Source organism: Nomascus leucogenys, chromosome 4 (assembly GCF_006542625.1).
Source record: "Nomascus leucogenys isolate Asia chromosome 4, Asia_NLE_v1, whole genome shotgun sequence".
Classification (NCBI taxonomy): Eukaryota; Metazoa; Chordata; class Mammalia; order Primates; family Hylobatidae; genus Nomascus; species Nomascus leucogenys.
The window spans coordinates 133,466,151-133,485,158 of NC_044384.1; the positions used below are offsets into that span (position 1 = coordinate 133,466,151).

The 19,008-nt window shown below is 41.8% G+C and overlaps 1 protein-coding gene across 4 annotated transcripts; it reads right to left on the reverse strand.

Annotated features, from left to right (window-relative positions):
- Positions 1 to 675: 675 nt before the first annotated feature.
- Positions 676 to 18,288, reverse strand: NAT1 (N-acetyltransferase 1). 4 transcript variants are annotated; one of them, XM_030810207.1, is made up of 5 exons: positions 14,280 to 14,348; positions 13,108 to 13,257; positions 11,691 to 12,074; positions 5,136 to 5,214; positions 676 to 2,311 (listed from the first exon to the last, which is right to left on the reverse strand). In XM_030810207.1, the coding sequence occupies exon 5, from the start codon at positions 2,303 to 2,305 to the stop codon at positions 1,433 to 1,435; it is 873 nt and encodes a 290-aa protein (XP_030666067.1). In that variant the 5' UTR covers positions 2,306 to 2,311; positions 5,136 to 5,214; positions 11,691 to 12,074; positions 13,108 to 13,257; positions 14,280 to 14,348; the 3' UTR covers positions 676 to 1,432. The 4 variants fall into 4 exon arrangements, with proteins under 4 accessions (XP_030666067.1, XP_030666066.1, XP_030666068.1 ...); XM_030810206.1 differs by lacking the exon at positions 13,108 to 13,257; XM_030810208.1 differs by lacking the exons at positions 11,691 to 12,074; positions 13,108 to 13,257; positions 14,280 to 14,348 and adding an exon at positions 18,201 to 18,288.
- Between the last annotated feature and the right edge of the window lie 720 nt (positions 18,289 to 19,008).

Sequence of the window (19,008 nt, forward strand, 5' to 3'; positions counted from 1 at the left end):
TATTTTTCTAAAAAATCAATTGCATTGGGTTCCAGGATACTCTTGTGCAATAAGACTTCCTTGATTCATTTGTACAAAATTGTGCCATTCTCCTTGAGACACATTTTGATCTGGTCAGTGTTTCTTGTCAACATGTACTCCACAGACATGGTCCTGGTCAGAAAGTGAAAAACTTATTTCTTCCCAAGAGTACAAGAAGTGACCTAGCATTGCTGCCAGATAGCAGCAGAGCTGAAAAAGGCCAGTACAGTAAGTAAGATGGCAAGCCATCAAATACTAAAATATGTCTTTCATCCTTCCTTCCCACTGAGGCCATGTCTCATTTCTACCTCTTCCTAAGATATCCACCCACACCAGCATCTCCCAACTGTTAAATTGCTGCATAAAATACCCATGTTACAATGTATCTTGTTCTCTTAACTAAAATTTCTTCATTCTAGTCCCTGCCTTTCTCTTGACCTTATTACAATGATTACACATTGAAGAGGGAGAATAGTGTAAGATCAAGTCTGCAAGTTAAACTATAGTCCTGATACTGGAATCCACAAACAGAAAATCTGAATTATAGATAAGGAAAGATTCAGATTCTAAAGCACAGAACACACTCTTAGATCTTGGGCATCTAATATCCTATCAATATTTAATCAAGAAAGAAGCAGGCAGATGACAGGGGTAGGGGGGCAAGCAAGATAGAACAATAACTTTTATTAAATAATGACTTTGTACCAAAAACATTACTGACATTATTAATTGATCCATATAACAAATATTTGTTGGGAGTTTAGTTCTGCCACTGAACTGTAAAAGCATTATTCCCATTTTATGCCTAAGGAGTCAGAGCTACAGATCTAAAAAGTAATTCACCCAGTGTCCACAGGATTTCAACTCAGGTCCACACAAGAAAAGCTCATGTTCGTTCTCGTATGGCAAAGTGTGCAAGGAAGTAAAGTAATTTAAGAGACAAGAAAGATCAGAGGAAGAGAGAATTGAGGAAAAATTATGTAGCCCCATAATACCCTAAGTCTTCCAAAAAACCACTTTTTTTCAAATCATATTAGCCAACAATGTTTTAATATACTTTATAGACAATAAGTTTTTTTTACAATATTTTATATACTCATCTACCAATAGAACTTTTCTAGGAATTCAACAATAAACCAACATTAAAAGCTTTCTAGCATAAATCACCAATTTCCAAGATAACCACAGGCCATCTTTAAAATACATTTATTATTATTATTTGAAAAGGTTTGTGGTTGTGTTTCTTTAAAAAGCTGTTTAATTATATATGATGACATTTTTATAGGTGAAATGACTTGATGTCTAGGATTTTCTTCAAAATAAGGTAAGGGTACAGAAGATACATGATAGGTCATCAGGTGATAACTGGCGAGCTGGGTGACAAATAGACAAGATTGTTTTACTCCTTATTCTAAATAGTAAAAAATCTATCACCATGTTTGGGCACGAGCTTTCTCTCCAAGGAAATATTAAATATATTTTTCAGCACTTTTTCTATTTCTTCCTCATTCAGAGTCTTGAACTGTATCAGATCTGTATTGTCCTTATAATTGAATCTCCTATAGGTGAGGGTGAAGCCCACCAAACAGTGAACCCCATCTGGGGTCTGCAAGGAACAAAATGATTTACTAGTAAACACAGATGCTGGAGATGTCTGCAGGTATGTATTCACAGACTCAAAATCTTCAATTGTTCGAGGCTCAAGAGTAAAGGAGTAGATTTTTCGGTATTTGCTGTCTTCTAGGAGATCAGAATTAAGAAATTCTTCATTTGGAATGTACTGTTCCCTTCTGATTTGGTCTAGATACCAGAATCCATTCTCTTCCGTCAATCGGAAGATGCAAGGCACCTGAGGCTGATCCTTCCCAGAAATTAACTCCAGAGGCTGCCACATCTGGTATGAGCGTCCAAACCCAGCGTCGACAATGTAGTTCCTGCCATCAATGGTCACCTGCAGGAGAAGGTGAATCATGCCAGTGCTGTATTTTTTGGCTGGAGTGCTGTAAACATACCCTCCCAAAATCGTGGTCTCAAAACCAATAGTGGTCAGAGCCCAGTACAGAAGATGATTGACCTGAAGACACCACCCACCCCGATTTCTTCTCACAACTTGATCAAAAATGGCCTCTAAGCCTAAGTCCATGGCTTCCCCACAATGGATGTTAAGGTTCTCAAAGGGAACAGCTCGGATCTGGTGCTGAAGAATGTCAGTTAATGTTTCCAAGTCCAATTTGTTCCTAGACTTCTTATAGCCAATTCTTTCAAAATATGCTTCAATGTCCATGATCCCCTAAGCAAGGAAAACAAAACGAAAGCAAATCATATTACTTTTACACTTGGATTTGAGTAGGCTAATTATGGCTCTATTTTAAACATGTAGAAATACGATAGTTATAAGTATAATAATTATTTCTAGTGCTTTCATCGTATGAATTCCTTTTACACACGTAAGTTCAGTTAATAGTCCCAGAATCCTGTGAGAAATGTATTATGTCTTCTTTCAAGTGTGAGAAGCTGGAAATCAAGATTAAATGATGAGTCAAATGATAAACAGCTTGTTCATGGTTCTCTTGGTGATTAATAAAAGAGAGATTCCAATTGGTATCCTTTAAAATAGCTTATAAACATCTTCTGATGTAGGCAGGAGAATCCTGCAATACAGTGTATAGTATCCGTGGTACCTGACCCACTCAATTTCCCTTTTAGCTGAGCCTTATACAAAGTTTCCCACTCAAAGAACTGTATTGCTTCACTCATCCATTGATTAACTCAAGAAATAGTTCACTGAATAGCTATAATGTGTTTCCTACTGATCTAGTGCTTGCTTACTCTCAAAAATCTTATATTTTAGTGGGAGTTGGAGTGACATATATAGGAAACTGAATACGCGGATAAAACATGCAATCTGTTAGATTGTAGTAAGTGCCCTGGGAAAACTAAAGTAAAGAAAGGACTCAGTAAGTGCACAGGGAGAGCTCCAATTTCAAATTAGTTGGTTAAAAACAAAACAACAACAAAAAAAACACTCGCTAAGATTTGAAGGATGCCAGAGAATAAGGCCTAAGGATATGCGTGAGGAGGATTGTTCCAAGTAGAACAGAAAATAACAAGGCCTTAAGCTGGAAACTGCCTTGAGCGTTCAAAAAACATTCAGGAAGCCAGGGTAATTGGAGCATATGAGTGAGAAGGAGAGTGGATTAAGATGAGATCTGACAGGCAACTGCAGCCTTGGAGCTAAGACTGGCATTCTGCCTTTTACTGTAAGTGAAATGAGAAATGTAAATGAGAGACGCCTGAGAGAAGGGTTGTAACTGAGCAATGTTTGCCACAATCAAAGCGATGTTTCCAGATACTGTATAGAGAATAGGCTGCCCATATTGCGCCTTATGGACAGTCACATGAACTAGGCGGGACCAATTTGAACACATATGCTCTAGGACCAGTGCTTGGCTCATGGATAACATATGACCTAAGTAGATCTGAGACTTTATTGAGGAACTTTTGCTGAAACCTAAGCTTATACATTCTGCTACAAGGTAGAAGCTGGTGGGGAATTCATTCAAAGCTATTGGTGAGTAGAAGCTGGTGGTGTATTCATTCAAAGCTATTGGTGAGAACCTACTGAAGAACAACATTAACAAAGAGTTCACCAAGTTTACCAAGAAATGAAAAACAAGAGAAGGTAGAATGAGGAAAGACCTCAATGAAGCCAAAAGCTATCTTTTAACTTTCAGGTAACGTGAACCAAAAAAAAATAAATGCCCCTTATTTTGTTAAATATTTTAGAAAAGGTTTTTGAAACCTGCCATCATAGTGTCTTAATCTTTTGAGACTTTGATTGCAACAGTGCTGTACAGACCTCAGGTATAACTCTTTTGTAATGTGGTATGGCCTGAGGATGACCTTGTACAAAGGGACCTGCCCCGAGATGAATGGTGATAAGTGAAGCATCTCTTATTTTCCCTTCTCATAACATTTCTTCTATATTCTCCCATTTTTCCTTTCTGACCCAGCTATCCTCCCCATATTGCCAGTTTCCAACTTTCTCTGTTCTTGATGTCTACAACATCATTTCTCCTAAATCTATTAGATTGCATTTCTTCTCATCCTAACTTCCACCAGCACCCTTTCGTAACATTTGGTCAAGCTCTAAAGTTCTACCACTGAGAGAGAGAACAAGTTGTATTTAGTCAGACAATGCCAACCCCTCTCTGCCCCCTCACCTAGAATTTGTACTGAGTATGTAAAGAAGAGAGAGAAGCTGATCTAAAAGGAAGAAGGCAGTTTATACATACCTGGACATTTGATGCTTGCTTAGAATATCATTCCTTAAGAAATTATTTTATATCTCTTTTATTTGGTATAACTTGTTTACAAGCATTTGTTTTCCTCTTTTTCTTTTTTTGTCTCTTGTACCCTCTCTGTTCCCCTCCCTCCACCTTTCCCCTCCTTTTCTTTTTTTTTTTTTTTTTTTTTTGAGACGGAGTCTTGCTCTTTCGCCCAGGCCAGAGTGCAGTGGCGTGATCTCGGCTCACTGCAAGCTCCGCCTCCTGGGTTCACACCAGCCATTCTCCTGCCTCAGCCTCCCGAGTAGCTGGGACTACAGGCGCCCGCCACCATGCCCGGCTAATTTTTTGTATTTTTAGTAGAGACAGGGTTTCACCGTGTTAGCCAGAATGGTCTCGATCTCCTGACCTCGTGATCCGCCGGCCTCGGCCTCCCAAAGTGCTGGGATTACCTTTTCTTTTTTTAAGATAAAGTGTTGATTTGGAATTTAGCAACTGCAAGTCCATTTGAAAGAAGTCAGTTTTGTTAGAGGCCTGGATAGAGCAATATATTGTAACCAAATCACACTTGAACATTTTGTGGCTGAACTTAAGAAATTGTGCATTATTAACGTTGTGCTTCAAGGTGGAATGCTGAAAGCATTTGGAAAGTAGTTGCCAGGAGAAGAGCTCACTGAAAACATTATTAGCTTTATATATCCACTTGTAAAATCTCTGTGCAGTGATACATCCCTCCCTTTCATCTTGATCATAAATATAAGACTTAAAGGAAGCAGAGTGAACGTGCTTAGGAAGCCCACTGAGAGCTCTCAGAAAGGCACTTAATACCTTTCTTAGTAAGTTGGAAGTAGGTTGATCTTCAGTTTTAATCCAGAAGACAGAATGCTGCTTCTTCCTGGCTTGAATTCTAGAAATAAGAGAAAAGACCTTTAGAAATATATAACATGACTTCCTTGAAAACAAAATAATAGTTTTGTAGACCGTAAATTATGAAGATGTCCTAAAAATCACAAAACGGAGGGAATGGACTGCACAGTAAAGCGAACATTTGAGTTGTATAAGAAAGTGTGTGGAAACTGTAACTATGGAGATGGGAGCAACGCTGATGGGGTAGAGCCTTCTGGGTTAAAAACCTGGAAGCTGTGGAAGCCACCAGGAGCAGGGCTTCCACAGCCTCCAGAGGCAACCCACCAGCTGATGAACTGTCATGAGATCAGCAAGGAAGGGTGAACCAAGTTCCATGCCCTCAATCACTACCATGACATATACCAAACACATCAAAGACCAGGATGTAGTGCTAGCACCTGGTCTTCCTCCAGGTACAACTATAATTGGGCATGTTGAGGTAGATAAACAAGGTAAGGCCCTTAATGTATGATGCAGCTCAAAAGAAAGAAGGACTATCTATATACAGAAGATCCGCCATCAGAGCATCTCTTGTCATAATCACCTCCCCTCACCTCCACTAAAGAAAACTGAGGAGTCTGTGAAAGGAAATTAAATTGTGGGACCCCCAAACTCATTTAGCCAAAGGGAAAAGTCAAGCTGGTAAGTGGGTCATGCAAACCTGCCTCCCCCTTTTGGTTCCTAAATAAGATGGCTACAAGATGAAAAGCCACACGCCTCCCCCATATTTTGCCCACAAAGAAACTCCTAGTGAGCTGTTAAAACTTCACCAGGACAAACAAATTGGGAGACATTAATATAATAATAAATCATGAGCTTACAACTGCCTTGTCACAGACACAACTATATCTCTGATAAATCCCACCTGATTTAGAAAGCCCATTTCTCAGAGTAATGAAAGAATTAACATGGTGGCTGTGTCTAATAAAATGATCTCCTGTTTTAACTCCAAACCTATACCTTACCGTTCCATCAGGTTCAGCTCCCGCCACAGGCTCTAAGTGTGTGTGACATGCTCTGTAGGTACCATATGTTTCTTATATGCCCTGGGGCCCCTGTCAATCTTTTGAGCTGTGATCTCCTCAACATCCATAATGCCCATATCTTTTTCTCATCAAAACGTGAACGTTTTTTAGAATTAGGGCCAGGAGGCCAAAAATACCGAATTACAAAATGTCCTGACAACGTACCACAATTTAGTAGTGTTGAATTTAGTAGTGTTGAAACATCATCTTGTGGCTGGGAATATGAAATGGAGACACAGAAGGAAATAATAGAGGAGAAGAGAAAACACTGGAATAAAGAGGAAGAAACAGTGAAACTCCTTTTAGCTTCCCCAGTCTTCCTGTTAACACCAGAAGAGGAACGCTTGCTCAAGGATGTCCCCTCCCACTTATGGTCTCAGTCAATACAGATATAGGGAAAATATTCTCAGCCACTGCAATAAAGGTAGAGATAAATCCAAAGAAACCCCTGCCTAGCCTTAAACAATACCCTCTATGACAGGAAGCTGCAAATGGAATTGCCCCTATTATACAAGACTATCTAAAAAGGGGCTCATTATTCCCTGCACGAGCCCCTACAATAGCCCTATATTCCCTGTAAAGAAACAAAGCAGAAGAAAATGGAGATTTGTGCAGGACTTGAGGGCAATACACAATATTGTAATACCCAAGCACCCAGTGGTCCCCAACCCACATACCGTTCTATCAGCTATACTCACTACCAGCCAGTATTTCTCAGCTGTGAATCTCTGCAGTGCCTTTTTCAGTATTCCCGTAGAGCCAGACAGCCATATTTGTTTGCTTTTACTTGGAAAGAATGGCAATATATGTGGGCTGTCATGCCCCGAGGGTATACAGAAAGTCCCACTTACTTTTCCCAAATACTAAAAGCTGATTTAAAGGATTTAATTTTTCCCCAGGGCTCAACACTCATTCAGTATGTGGATGACCTTCTCCTTTGTCCAGGCGCAGCATGGAAGATAGTCTGTATTTACTCAGCCAGCAAGGGACACAAAGTGTCTGAAGACAAACTTCAGCTGTGCTTACCGGAAGTTAAGTATTTGGGGCATATTATCTTGGTCAAAGGACTGAGTATTAACCCTGACAAAGTGAGAGAAATTTTAGCTTTCCCAATGCCCATCACCAAGAAACAACTTAGAGGATTTTGGGGACTGGCAGGCTGTTGTAGAAACTAGATACCAAATTTCTCCTTTATGGCTTACCCTCCATATGCATACCTAAAAAATGAACAACCTGATCTCATCGTGGGGACTCCAGAGGGACAACCAGCTATACAACAAATAAAGGAAATTCTCACTAATTCCCCAGCCTCACAGCACCCAAACTACAAGTTGCCTTTCTCCCTTTTTGTATGTGAAACTGGAGGTACTGCATCCGGGGTACTGACCCAGAAACATGGTGATCATCAGAGACCTGTAGGCTATTATAGCCAACAGCGGGACCCTGTGGCTCGAGGGCTGCCTCCTTGTGTAAGAGTAGCAACAGCCATGATCCTTCTGTACAAGTCTGTTGAAGAAATAATTATGGGTTCCCCCCTTACCATTTTTGTGCCACATCCTATTGAGACCCTTCTAAATTCTCATCATACCCACTATCTGTCTGTCAACTGGTTAGCCTCTTATGAAATTTTCCTTTTATCATCTCCCAATATTACTATTTCCTGCTCTATCATCTTAATCCAGCCACTCTCTTGCGAGGCCCTTCCACCAAGACCCCTCATGACTGACCAACTTATCCCCAGGACAGACCTGTAAGAGATGCCACTGGATAATGCTGAGATAGAATGGTATACAGATGGGTCTTATTTAAGATGAGAAAATGGAAATTTTAGAGCAGGATATGCTGTGGTTTCCTTACTAGAGGTAACTGAAGCCAGTCCTCTTCCCCATGCCAGATTGGTTCAAGTAGCCAAATTGATTACCCTGACTGGAGCTTGTCAAGTGGCAAAAGACAAGGCTGCAAACATTTACACTGACAGCCTACACTTTTGGGGTTGCTCATAACTTTGGGATGCTATGGAAAGAGAGAGGATATTTAAGCTCCTCAGGGCAACCCATAGAAAATGGGCAGCAGGTATCAGAGCTGTTAGAAGCTACTCTAAAACCAAAACGTTTGGCAATTATAAAAATCCCAGGTCACTCAAAATTAGACACCACAGAAAGTCAGGGTAACCAACTGGCTGAAACCACAGCTAAAAGAGTAGCATCTGAGCCACCAGGTATGTTATGTAAAATGCAGAGTCCTTGCATTTTTCCTCTGCCCCTTTTATGTCATCTCATGCAAAAAAATGCACATTCACTGAGCCAAAGGCCATGAATGACTATTTTCCCTACCCGGCTCTTACATGAAAACTGTGCTTCTCGATATCCCATCCTTCCCCTTTAAATTTGCAGTCCTCAAAATCATCTTCGGAGAAAGGTATAGACCTGTCTCCCAGGCCCACATCCTTAACTTTGGCAAATAAATCTCCTAAAATGATTGAGACTCGTCCCGTCATTTTCCTCGACTGACAAGTGTACGCCAACCCCAGCTGGACATCTCACCAGCCGCACCAGATTCAAGCAACAAATAAAAGGTGGAAATAGAGTGATACATACATGAAAATGATGAGAACAAACAAAATGAAAATACTAAGAGACTGGGATTAGAAGAAAAGACATAACATGCAAAAGTTACATACAAAAAAACCACAACCAATTCAAGAAGAAAAATAAACTGAAAAAAAAAAAACTTGTACAGGTATCTGGGGCTATGGACCGTGTAAAATAAAGTCAATAAAAAACAGCTAAAAATAAAATGATAAAATAATAGTTTTATGAAAAGAAAGATTTCATACCTTAGAATACTAATTAAGGACAGAAATGGGACTAATTAATCAACAGAATACATAATGATGAACAGAAAGGAACTATATAGATACAATATCGTATCACATTGCTTATGTGGCAGAAAACTTGATATTCCTACTAAAGGCTAATGAAATGATAAAGCAATTAAGATAGAGTAAAACAGAAAGCAGACAAGGACAAGCCAATGCAAAGACAATTGGTGCTCCAAAGTGGAGAACGCAAAAAGTGCAATAGAAAAATATATGGCACTATTCACAATAGCAAAGACAGAATCAACCTAAATGCCCATCAATGACAGATTGGATAAAGAAAATGTGGTCCTTATACACTATGGAATACTATGCAGCCACTAAAAAGAACAAGATCCTGTCTTTCATGGAAACATGGACGGACCTGGAAGCTATTATCCTTAGTAAACTAACATAGGAGCAGGAAATGAAATAATGCATGTTCCTACTTATAAGTGGGAGCTAAATGATGAGAATTAATACAAAGAAGCAAACAGCACACACTGGGGCCTTTCACAGGCTGGAGGGTGGGAGCAGGGAGAGGATTAGGAAAAATTACTAATGGGTACTAGGCTTAATACCTGGGTGATAAAATCTGTACAACAAACCCCCATGACACAAGTTTACCTGTATAACAAACCTGTACATGTACCCCAGCATTTAAAAGTTAAGAAAAATGTATGTAAAGATAAATATTTTCCTGAAATGATGAAAAAATTGAAGCTAAAAAACAAGAGAAAATTCTGGGAAAGTTTGATACAACATGTTTGCCACTGGAATATATTTTTGTTAAATTATTAAAAGTCTAAAGACAACTACTCAAGCATCTGGCAGAGAAAGAAAATATTTCATGAAAGAGAAAACATCAGGGCAGCAAGAGAATGTTACACAAAAATATCCACTGGTGAAGTAATAGAAGTATATCTTCAAAGTATTGAAGGGAAAGGGTTTGCTCCAAATATTCTGGCTAGTATTTCACTTGATCATAAAGGCAACATGAATATAAAGGTAATATCAAACATAAAAGAGCTTGAGAAATGCAATAACTGAGCTATCTGGATAGTTTTGGTTTGATGGCCAGTGAACAAGTAGATGAATATGAAAACCAAAAAGTAGAGAGGTCACACTAAAGGAGTGTTGGTGAACACTGACTCCTTTCAATACAGAACAAAGAGTAGAAAAGTTAAGAGTTATGGCTTTTGAACGAGCCATTTTGGCTTATATGGAGATAGAAATATGACGTTAAGGCCGGGCGCGGTTGCTCACGCCTGTAATCCCAGCACTTTGGGAGGCCGAGGAGGGCGGATCACGAGGTCAGGAGATCGAGAACATCCTGGCTAACACGGTGAAACCCCGTCTCTACTAAAAATACAAAAAATTAGCCAGGCGCGGTGGCGGGTGCCTGTAGTCCCAGCTACTCGGGAGGCTGAGGCAGGAGAATGGCATGAACCCGGGAGGCGGAGCTTGCAGTGAGCCGAGATAGCGCCACTGAACTCTAGCCTGGGTGAAAGAGTAAGATTCTGTCTCAGTAAAAAAAAGAAATACGACGTTAAAAATTCAATCTGAAGATCAAGAAAGACTAGAGTCTAGAAGAGTCCAATCCAGTACTGTCAACACCGGAATTGTTAAAAGATAATTTTTTAGGTATAACATTTTTTAAAGTTTACTAGATCAGACAGCAATTCATGAGCCAGGCAGCACCAGACCACAGGTGGCTCAATGCTCTGCTGAGGAAAGGGGAGGGCAGGAGAGAAACCTTTATAAAATGTTCACAAGAGTGAGACAAAGAAAAGCTATTTGGTTGGTTAGAGTGAAAAGTCCCTAGTTAGAGGTTAGTTGACAGTTTCTGATTGGTGAAGTCTCTAGTTTTCTACTGTTTACTGGTAAACCATAAAATGAATGAAAATGAAACCACAGGAGTCACCCAGTCTGATGGCCCGCCAATGAAAAGATTTTTAACAGAACATATTCTGGTTAAATTATTGAAATGTAAAGGCAAGATGTATCTAGGTATAATAAAATAAGGAGGGGTAGCACTTGAAGGTAATTGGGGAGTGCATTCCCTGTGTAAAGTTTTTTAGACAAAAAACATTGAAAAAAATACTTATATACAATGACTCAAATGAGATCCCTTAGACCTATTGGGTCTTGGCGCAATGGCTCACGCCTGTAATCCCAGCACTTTGGGAGGCCGAGGCGAGTGGATCACTTGAGGTCAGGAGTTTGAGACCAGCCTGGCCAACACGGTGAATCTCCATCTGTAATAAAAAATTAAAAAAAAAAACAAAAAAAAAAAGCCAGGTGTGCTGGCACATGCCTATAGTCCCAGCTATTTGAGAGGCTGAGGCAGGAGAATCACTTGAACCTGGGAGGTGGAGGTTGCAGTGAGCTGAGATCGTGCCACTGCACTCTAGCCTGAGCAATAGAGTGAGACTCTGTCTGAAAAAAAAAAAAAAAAAAACCTATTGGTTTCCACTGTAGGTACGGAAGGGCATAGAATAGAGCCTGCTCAGGGTACCTAAGAGGGAAGACGGGGCTGACTGGCAAGGATTCAGGACTGGGGTTAGCGCAGGAAGACTACTTTCAATAACTTACCTGGATCCCTTCAGATCTCTTTTCCCATCTCGCAGTGCCCCTGGCCTGCCTTCTATGTTCTTCTACTTTCGGACCTGTACCCTACACTCTCTTTGGAGGACTCCCAAGGGCTCCTGAAGCTGCTTTGCCCTCCTTTGCAGAGCGCTAGAGGTGCCAGGGATTTATGTCCTGGCAGGGCAGTGCTGGATCAATGACTTAGTAGGAGGTCTGGAAAGCCTAGTGCCCTTGCCTTGAGTCTGGACACACTTCGGAGTTGCAATTCACATCCAGGCTGCAGCTGGGGCTCTCCCAGCACTTCCTTCAGTCACTTGCACATGGATTCTTGTCTTGGTGTCTGGTTTGGGGGAACCTGACTTAAGTCACCTTTGTGGACATTTTGGAGAGCTGTGTAAAAGAAAGGTAAGATATACAGAATAAGGCAACTTCTAGAGGGTCCTGAATGTTGAGCAAAATGCTTATGTTTTTCTGCAGAGTTCATGAATGTTGTTTAGTTGAAGGATCAATATTCAACGGTGGACCAACTATTGTGATTTATCCCTACGTGATTTGGCACTTCAATAATCACATTCTTGGATTGGTACCCCTGGAGAGTAGGTTGATACGCAGAACTCATTGTTCAATTCCAGGTCTCTAGAGTCTATATATGTTAAATATACAGCAGTGGTTTTCTTTTTCTTTATCGCTAAAGAAACCTTTGTTCTTTCTCTTAAAAAAGTTATAAACAAGAGCCCAACACAGATGAATTAAAAGCAGATTAACCCAGAGGTAGCCTGCCTGTGAGATAGGGCTCTTATGCCTTAAGGCTACAGTCAGCACAAGTACAATTGTGGACTGAGATAAAATCATCTACACCTGCTGCATAGATTTCTGGCATTAGTGATTAGAAGAATTAATAAGGAGAGCCAATGAGTGGCTTTTCTTTCTGTGTTTTTTCTTTTCTTTTCTTTTCCTATTCCTTCTCTTTTGTTTTGTCTCTACCACCAAGAAGGAAGGGCATGGAATCCCACTAAATTGACACTACAACTAAGCCCCCTCCTAAGCCAGCTCATTGAGTCTCTGGATGATAAGGGGTTGCTGGACTAGCCACACCCAAAGACCATCATTCAACAGTTGTTCCTGTCCAGAAGGCCACTCACTGCTGCCATTTAATGCTGACTGGGGCCAGGCAGGTGGTGGGGGGTACTTGTAGCAGGCCAGGAAAGCAAATCTAAAGAAAAACAGCTGCTACTGCTGAAGACGGCAAGGGCCAGACAAAATAAGTCTCTGGGCAGCGTGCAGGTAAAGTTGACAGTTAAAAAGTTCCTTTTGAGGAGGAAGGTGGTGTCACCTGTTTTGTGTTTCAAGCATTGAAGAGCAAACAGTATGTCTGATTTTTTGTTTGTTTGTTTTTTAATTAGAAAAGAGCAAACAAGTATACCATTGTAGTGGGCATCGTGTCAGGGCATGGGAGCAGCATCCAGGGTAGAAAGCCCGTTGGGCCCTCAGCTCCTGGGGCTGTCTGTCTAGGCAAGTCTCCTTTCTTCTGTGGAATTCTGCAAGTCCATGTTCAGGGGGTGATGCTCTCAGTCTGACAGTGAAGGAGTTAACTTTTTTGTCATTCATGCCTCCTGGAGACCCTCTCCACTAAGGAACCTTTGGCCATAATAAAACTTCGTCCCTGGTGTGGGGGCTCACGCCTGTAATCCCAGCACTTTGGGAGGTGGAGGCGGGTGGATCACGTGAGGTCAGGAGTTCGAGATGAGCCTAGTCAAGATGGTGAAACCCCATCTCTATTAAAAATACAAAACTCAACCCCATCTCTACTAAAAATAGAAAAATTAGCCAGCCACAGTGGCGGGTGCCTGTAATCCCGGCTACTCAGGAGGCTGAGAGAGGAGAATCACTTGGACTCAGGAGGAGGAGGTTGCAGTGAGCTGAGATGACGCCACTGCACTCCAGCCTGGGCAACTGGGCAAGGCTCTGTCTCAAAAAAACAAAAACTTCCCTCTGGAATTCCCATAGGCATTGCAAACAACAGAATTCAATCTTCCTGGACATCCAGGATCATTAGGGGCTTTTTATCAGCTAGTGCAAGAGGAGCAGGAATTATTATGAGCTTGCTGCCTGTAGGACTACCTGGGTCCTTTGGGACACAAGCCACTGGGGACAGAGGAGGGTGAGCATCACTGTTACAAGTAACCAAGTGGGAAATCCTGTTGAGAAAGTTGCCTTAAACACATTAGCTATCTTTTAATACACGTATTTAATCCTCACAACAACTCCTTTAAGTAAGCAGTACTCAAAGCTCCATTTTACTGAAAAAGAAACTGAGTTTTAGGGAAACTAAGTGACTAGGCCAAGTTCTCACAGCTATAAAGTGGCTGTGACTCTAAACCCAACAGTTTCAGTCAAGGACCTGTAACTGCCACCACTAAGCTGTGGAGTAGTGACAGCATTAGCTTCCAAGTATGTGCCAGCCACACTTTCTGAACAACCTTATACTTGAAATGTAGACATCGTGTAGAATCTACTCTCCTGTACTCACACTTGAGATAGGATTAAACCCCAATTTCAAAGTACGCTGCAAGTCCCTTACAGAGTTCCACTTACCAGGTTATTTCAGCAGGCGACCAGGAACTAGACTGAATGCAGTCCTCCCACATCCAATGCCTATAAGGAAGTGCTCTCACTTCCAAAGTCTGCAGGGGAAGTGCTCTCATTGGATGTCCAAGTGGCCCCACCCCCAGGGTCACATTAGGGTTACCCCAGGGAGCCCTGGGAAATGTAGTTGCAGGGCCTCAGGTTGCTCCTGTGGACCTCTTATTCATATCTCTCCATTAAAAAAGTGTGGAGAGTTGTATTGTCCGATTATCCCCATGCCACTGACTGGGAGGACTGTGCTCTTATATTTCACCTGGTTCTAGCTCTCTGGGAGCCTGACACCAGATGTCCCATGTGTGATGTGGAACACGAGAGCTCAGAACAGGTCCAGGAAAAGCAGAACTGGTAACCTAGAGGTGGCAAAAGAGGCAGATGGAAGGCTTTAATCACACTCCAAGTTTATGGCATACTTTCTTCATCAATCCCCATTGGGCCTCTTTAAAAAATTTTCCTTCCCTTCATCCATCATCCTCATTCCCACTGGCCCCTCTACCTGAAGGCCCTGGGCAATGTGTCTGAAAGAGCTCCTTGTGTGTGGTATGAGGGTGATATATGTCATATGGCTTTGTTTATGCTGGTGTTTTTTCTTTACATTTGTGATATTGATCTATAACTCTTGCTGTTTCTTATGCATTTTTCTCTATACAACATAATTTTTGTTTCTTTATTGATACAATATACATGTTTATAGGGTACAATGTGATGTTCTGATACACGTATACATTGTGTAATGATCAAATGATAATTGGCACATCTATCACTTCAAACATTTATCATTTCTTTGTTTTGAGAACATTCCACGAGTGAGTGTTGCCTTGTGCTTCGGCACCTACTGTTCTAGAACATGCCTGTGGCATCCTGCCACGTGAACTCAGGACTCTATGGGAAGGCTTTCTCTTGGCATGTCCTCAGGCAGGCTAGACAGACTTGAAAACTATGGGTCTGGGACCACTACTCAGCCCAGGATGATGGGAGTTGGAGGCTAAATATCTTTGTGCTGTACCTGGTCAGGTGGAATTACTCTCAGGCTTGTATAACACTGCCTCCTAGTGTTGTCCAGTGGAATTATGCTCCCTTTGTCCACAGGTAACTTGCCAGTGATGCACCCTTTATTGATTCTCAAACTGCCCTGGTCTCACTGTCCCACTCCTGCACTGGTGCGTCCTTAAATCATCTCCCAAATAATCTACCTGAATGCAAATCCTTGTTTTAGGCTCTGGCCGAAGGCCACTTTAGTTAGGTGGTTGTGAAGTGGACTGGAACTTGGATTCCTCCTGCTGAGGTAGCAGATTCCCCTCTGACCTGGGGTTGGGGGTGGCGTCTAAATGCTCCCTCCGTGGCCTCCAGCCTAGAATCAAGGGCCTTGGAGGCTCTTTCCAGTGCTGTGTTCCACTGCAGTGGGGTCAGCACTAGGCTCAAATGCAAAATCCCACCCTAACATTCCTTTTACTTCCTAAGGAGGTAGATTCTGTCTTCGAACTGTGCTTCCTGGGCTCGTGAGGGTATTTGTTGAACTTGATGTCCCTGCAGGGGAATAAGTACTGGAAGGTTCTATTTGGCCACCTTGTTCCACCCTCTATTTTTTCTTTTTGATGCTATTGTGATGGATTGTGTTTTCCTGATTTCTTTTTCAGATAGATCATTATTGGTGTAAAGAAGTGCAACTGATTTTTGTATGTTGATTTTGTATCCTGCTACTTTACTGGATTTAACAATCTCTATGAAGTGTTTTGAGTTTTCTATATGTAGAATCATGTCATTGGCAAATAGAAAAAATTTTACTTTTTCCTTTTAAGCTTATTTTTTACTTCCTTTTTTTGTTTTTGTTTTTGTTTTTTTATTTTAGGTCCTGGGGTACATGTGTAGGATGTGCAGGTTTGTTACATAGGTAAACGTGTGCCATGGTGGTTTGCTGCACCTATCAACCTATCATCTAAGTATTAAGCCCATCATGCATTAGCTATTTTTCCTGATGCTCTCCCTCCCCACACCCCACCCTCCTCACCCCGACAGGCCCCAGTGTGTCTTGCTCCCCTCCCTATGTCCATGTGTTCTCATTGTTCAGCTCCCACTTATGAGTCAGAACATGCAGTGTTTGGTTTTCTGCTGCTGTGTCAGTTTGCTGGGGGTAATGGCGTTCACCTCCATCCATGTCCCTGCAAAGGACATGATCTCATTCCTTTTTATGGCTGCATAGTATTCCATGGTCTATATGTACCACAGTTTCTTTGTTTAGTCTGTCAATGATGGGCATTTGGGTTGATTCTGTGTCTTTGCTATTGTGAATAGTGCTGCAATGAACATATACATGCATGTATCTTTATAATAGAATGATTTATATTCCTTTGGGTATATACCCAGGAATGGGATTGCTGGGTCAAATGGTATTTCTGATTCTAGGACTTTGAGGAATTGCCACACCAACTTCCACAATGATTGAACTAACTTACATTCCCACCAAGAGTGGAAAAGCATTCCTATCTCTCTGCAGCCTCACTGGCATCTGTTTTTCTTGATGTTTTAATAATCGCCATTCTGACTGGCAAGAGATGGTATCTTACTGTGGTTTTGACTTGCATTTCTCTAATGATCAGTGATGGTGAGCTCATGGTTAGGAAGAATCAATATTGTGAAAATGGCCATACTGCCCAAAGTAATTTATAATTTCTATGCTATTCTCATCAAGCTACCGCTGACATTCTTCAAAGAATTAGAAAAAAAACTATTTTAAAATTCATGTGGAACCAAAACAAGAGCCTGGATAGCTAAGACAATCCTAACCAAAAAGAACAAAGCTGGAGGCATCACACTACCCACCTTCAAATCATACTACAAGGTTACAATAACCAAAACAGCATGGTACTGATACCAAAACGGACACATAGACCAATGGAACAGAATAGAGAATTCAAAAATAAGACCACACATCTACAATCATCTAATCTTCAACAAACCTCACAAAAGCAAGCAATGGAGAAATAATTCCCTGTTTAATAAATGGTGCTGGGAGAACTGGCTAGCCATACACAGAAAATTGAAACTAGACCCCTTCCTTAAGCCTTATACAAAAATTAAGTCAAGATGGATTAAAGACTTAAATATAAAACCCAAAACTATAAAAACCCTAGAAGAAAATCTAGGCAACACTATTCAGGAAATAGACATGGGCAAAGATTTCATGACAAAAACATCAAAAGCAATGGCAACAAAAGCAAAAACTGAGAAATGGGGTCTAATTAAACAAAAGAGCTATCTAATGTCATGAAAATGGCCATATTGCCCAAAGTGATTTATAATTTCTATAATTTCTAATTAAAGCAAAAGAAACTATTATCAGAGTGAACAAATAACCTATAGAATGGGAGAAAATCTTTGCAACCTATCCATCAAAGGTCTAATATCCAGCGTCTATAAGGAGCTTAAACAAGTTTATCAGAAAAAAACAAGCAACCCCATTAAAAAGTGGGCAAAGGACATGAACAGACACTTCTCAAAAGAAGACATTTATGTGGCCAACACACATGAATAAAGGGCTTGTGTACTTTTTATTTTTTTCTCAACTAATTGCTCTTGTTCATACATCCAGTCCTATATTCAATAGAAATGGCAAGAGTGCGCATGTTTGCCTTGTAAAGATCTTAGAGGAATAGCATTCAGTTTTTCCCACATTAACATTAAGAAGTTTTTGAGCGGTGGCAAGATGGCTGACTAGATGCAGCCAGGTAAAACAGCTGCCACAAAGGGACCAAGATGACTGGTATACTCCTAGCAGATCTTCAGAGGGAAGGCACTGAAAGTGAACAGAGGAAACACACAGAAGCTGGACTGAGAGGGGGAAACCTGGGAACCCTACATGGGGCTACTGCGTACCTGGTGTTGTCCCTGTGCCCCAGAAGCTCCAGGGGAACAGGTGAGTTGAACTGGTATGGAGCAACTCACTTTCACCACGAGTCTCTGGAACTCCAGCAGAAGGAGACAGTTCAGCCACCATAGACACAAGTTGGCAGGGAGAGCTGCTTAGAGAAGAAGTAGGGGGCAGCAAACCAGCCAATGTGGAGCCCAGAGGGTTTGATCCGGGAGCATCTGCAGCAGAGCATGGGCAGGGATGGCCACCACCCTAGGCTCCACTTGCTGCCATAGGAGCCTTTAGCCCTTGGAGAACTGTCAGTCCTGAACTCTGCAGGGTGGTCTTGCCCATCAAATAGGGCCAGTCCAACCTGAGCACCCCTTGGTCTGCTGGCCTCTCCCAGGGCCCCAACCTGGCCACACCTGCTTGCAGGGCCCTGGAGGCTGCATCATAGCTTCTGCACTGGCACACTATACCTAACCTGCAAGGAGCTCCAGCATGGCGGCCCCCATGCCTACACACCAGCCTGCATGCACCCTCTCCACACTGCAGCTTCCCTAGGGCCCAGTGCAACTCCTCACATTGCTTTGCTGGCATGTGTTTGAATGGGCAGGTTTTGCTTTCCTTGATCTGCCAGCAGGCGAGTATCTGTGCACCGTGCCCGGCCACTGCTGTGGCGGGAGTACAGTCTGCCACTCCTCCCTCTGCAAACCATCACTGCGGATGGAGCCTTGGCAGGCACAGAGCCAGCCAGCCCTGCCCCTGCCAGTGCCCCACTCTTGTGCTAACACTGCTGAGGGAGTGAAACTAGGCACAGAGAACAGTGGATCC

Excerpts from the sequence above, each read along its gene's own strand:
- NAT1 (XM_030810208.1), bottom strand. The coding sequence starts at position 2,305 with ATGGACATTGAAGCATATTTTGAAAGAATTGGCTATAAGAAGTCTAGG.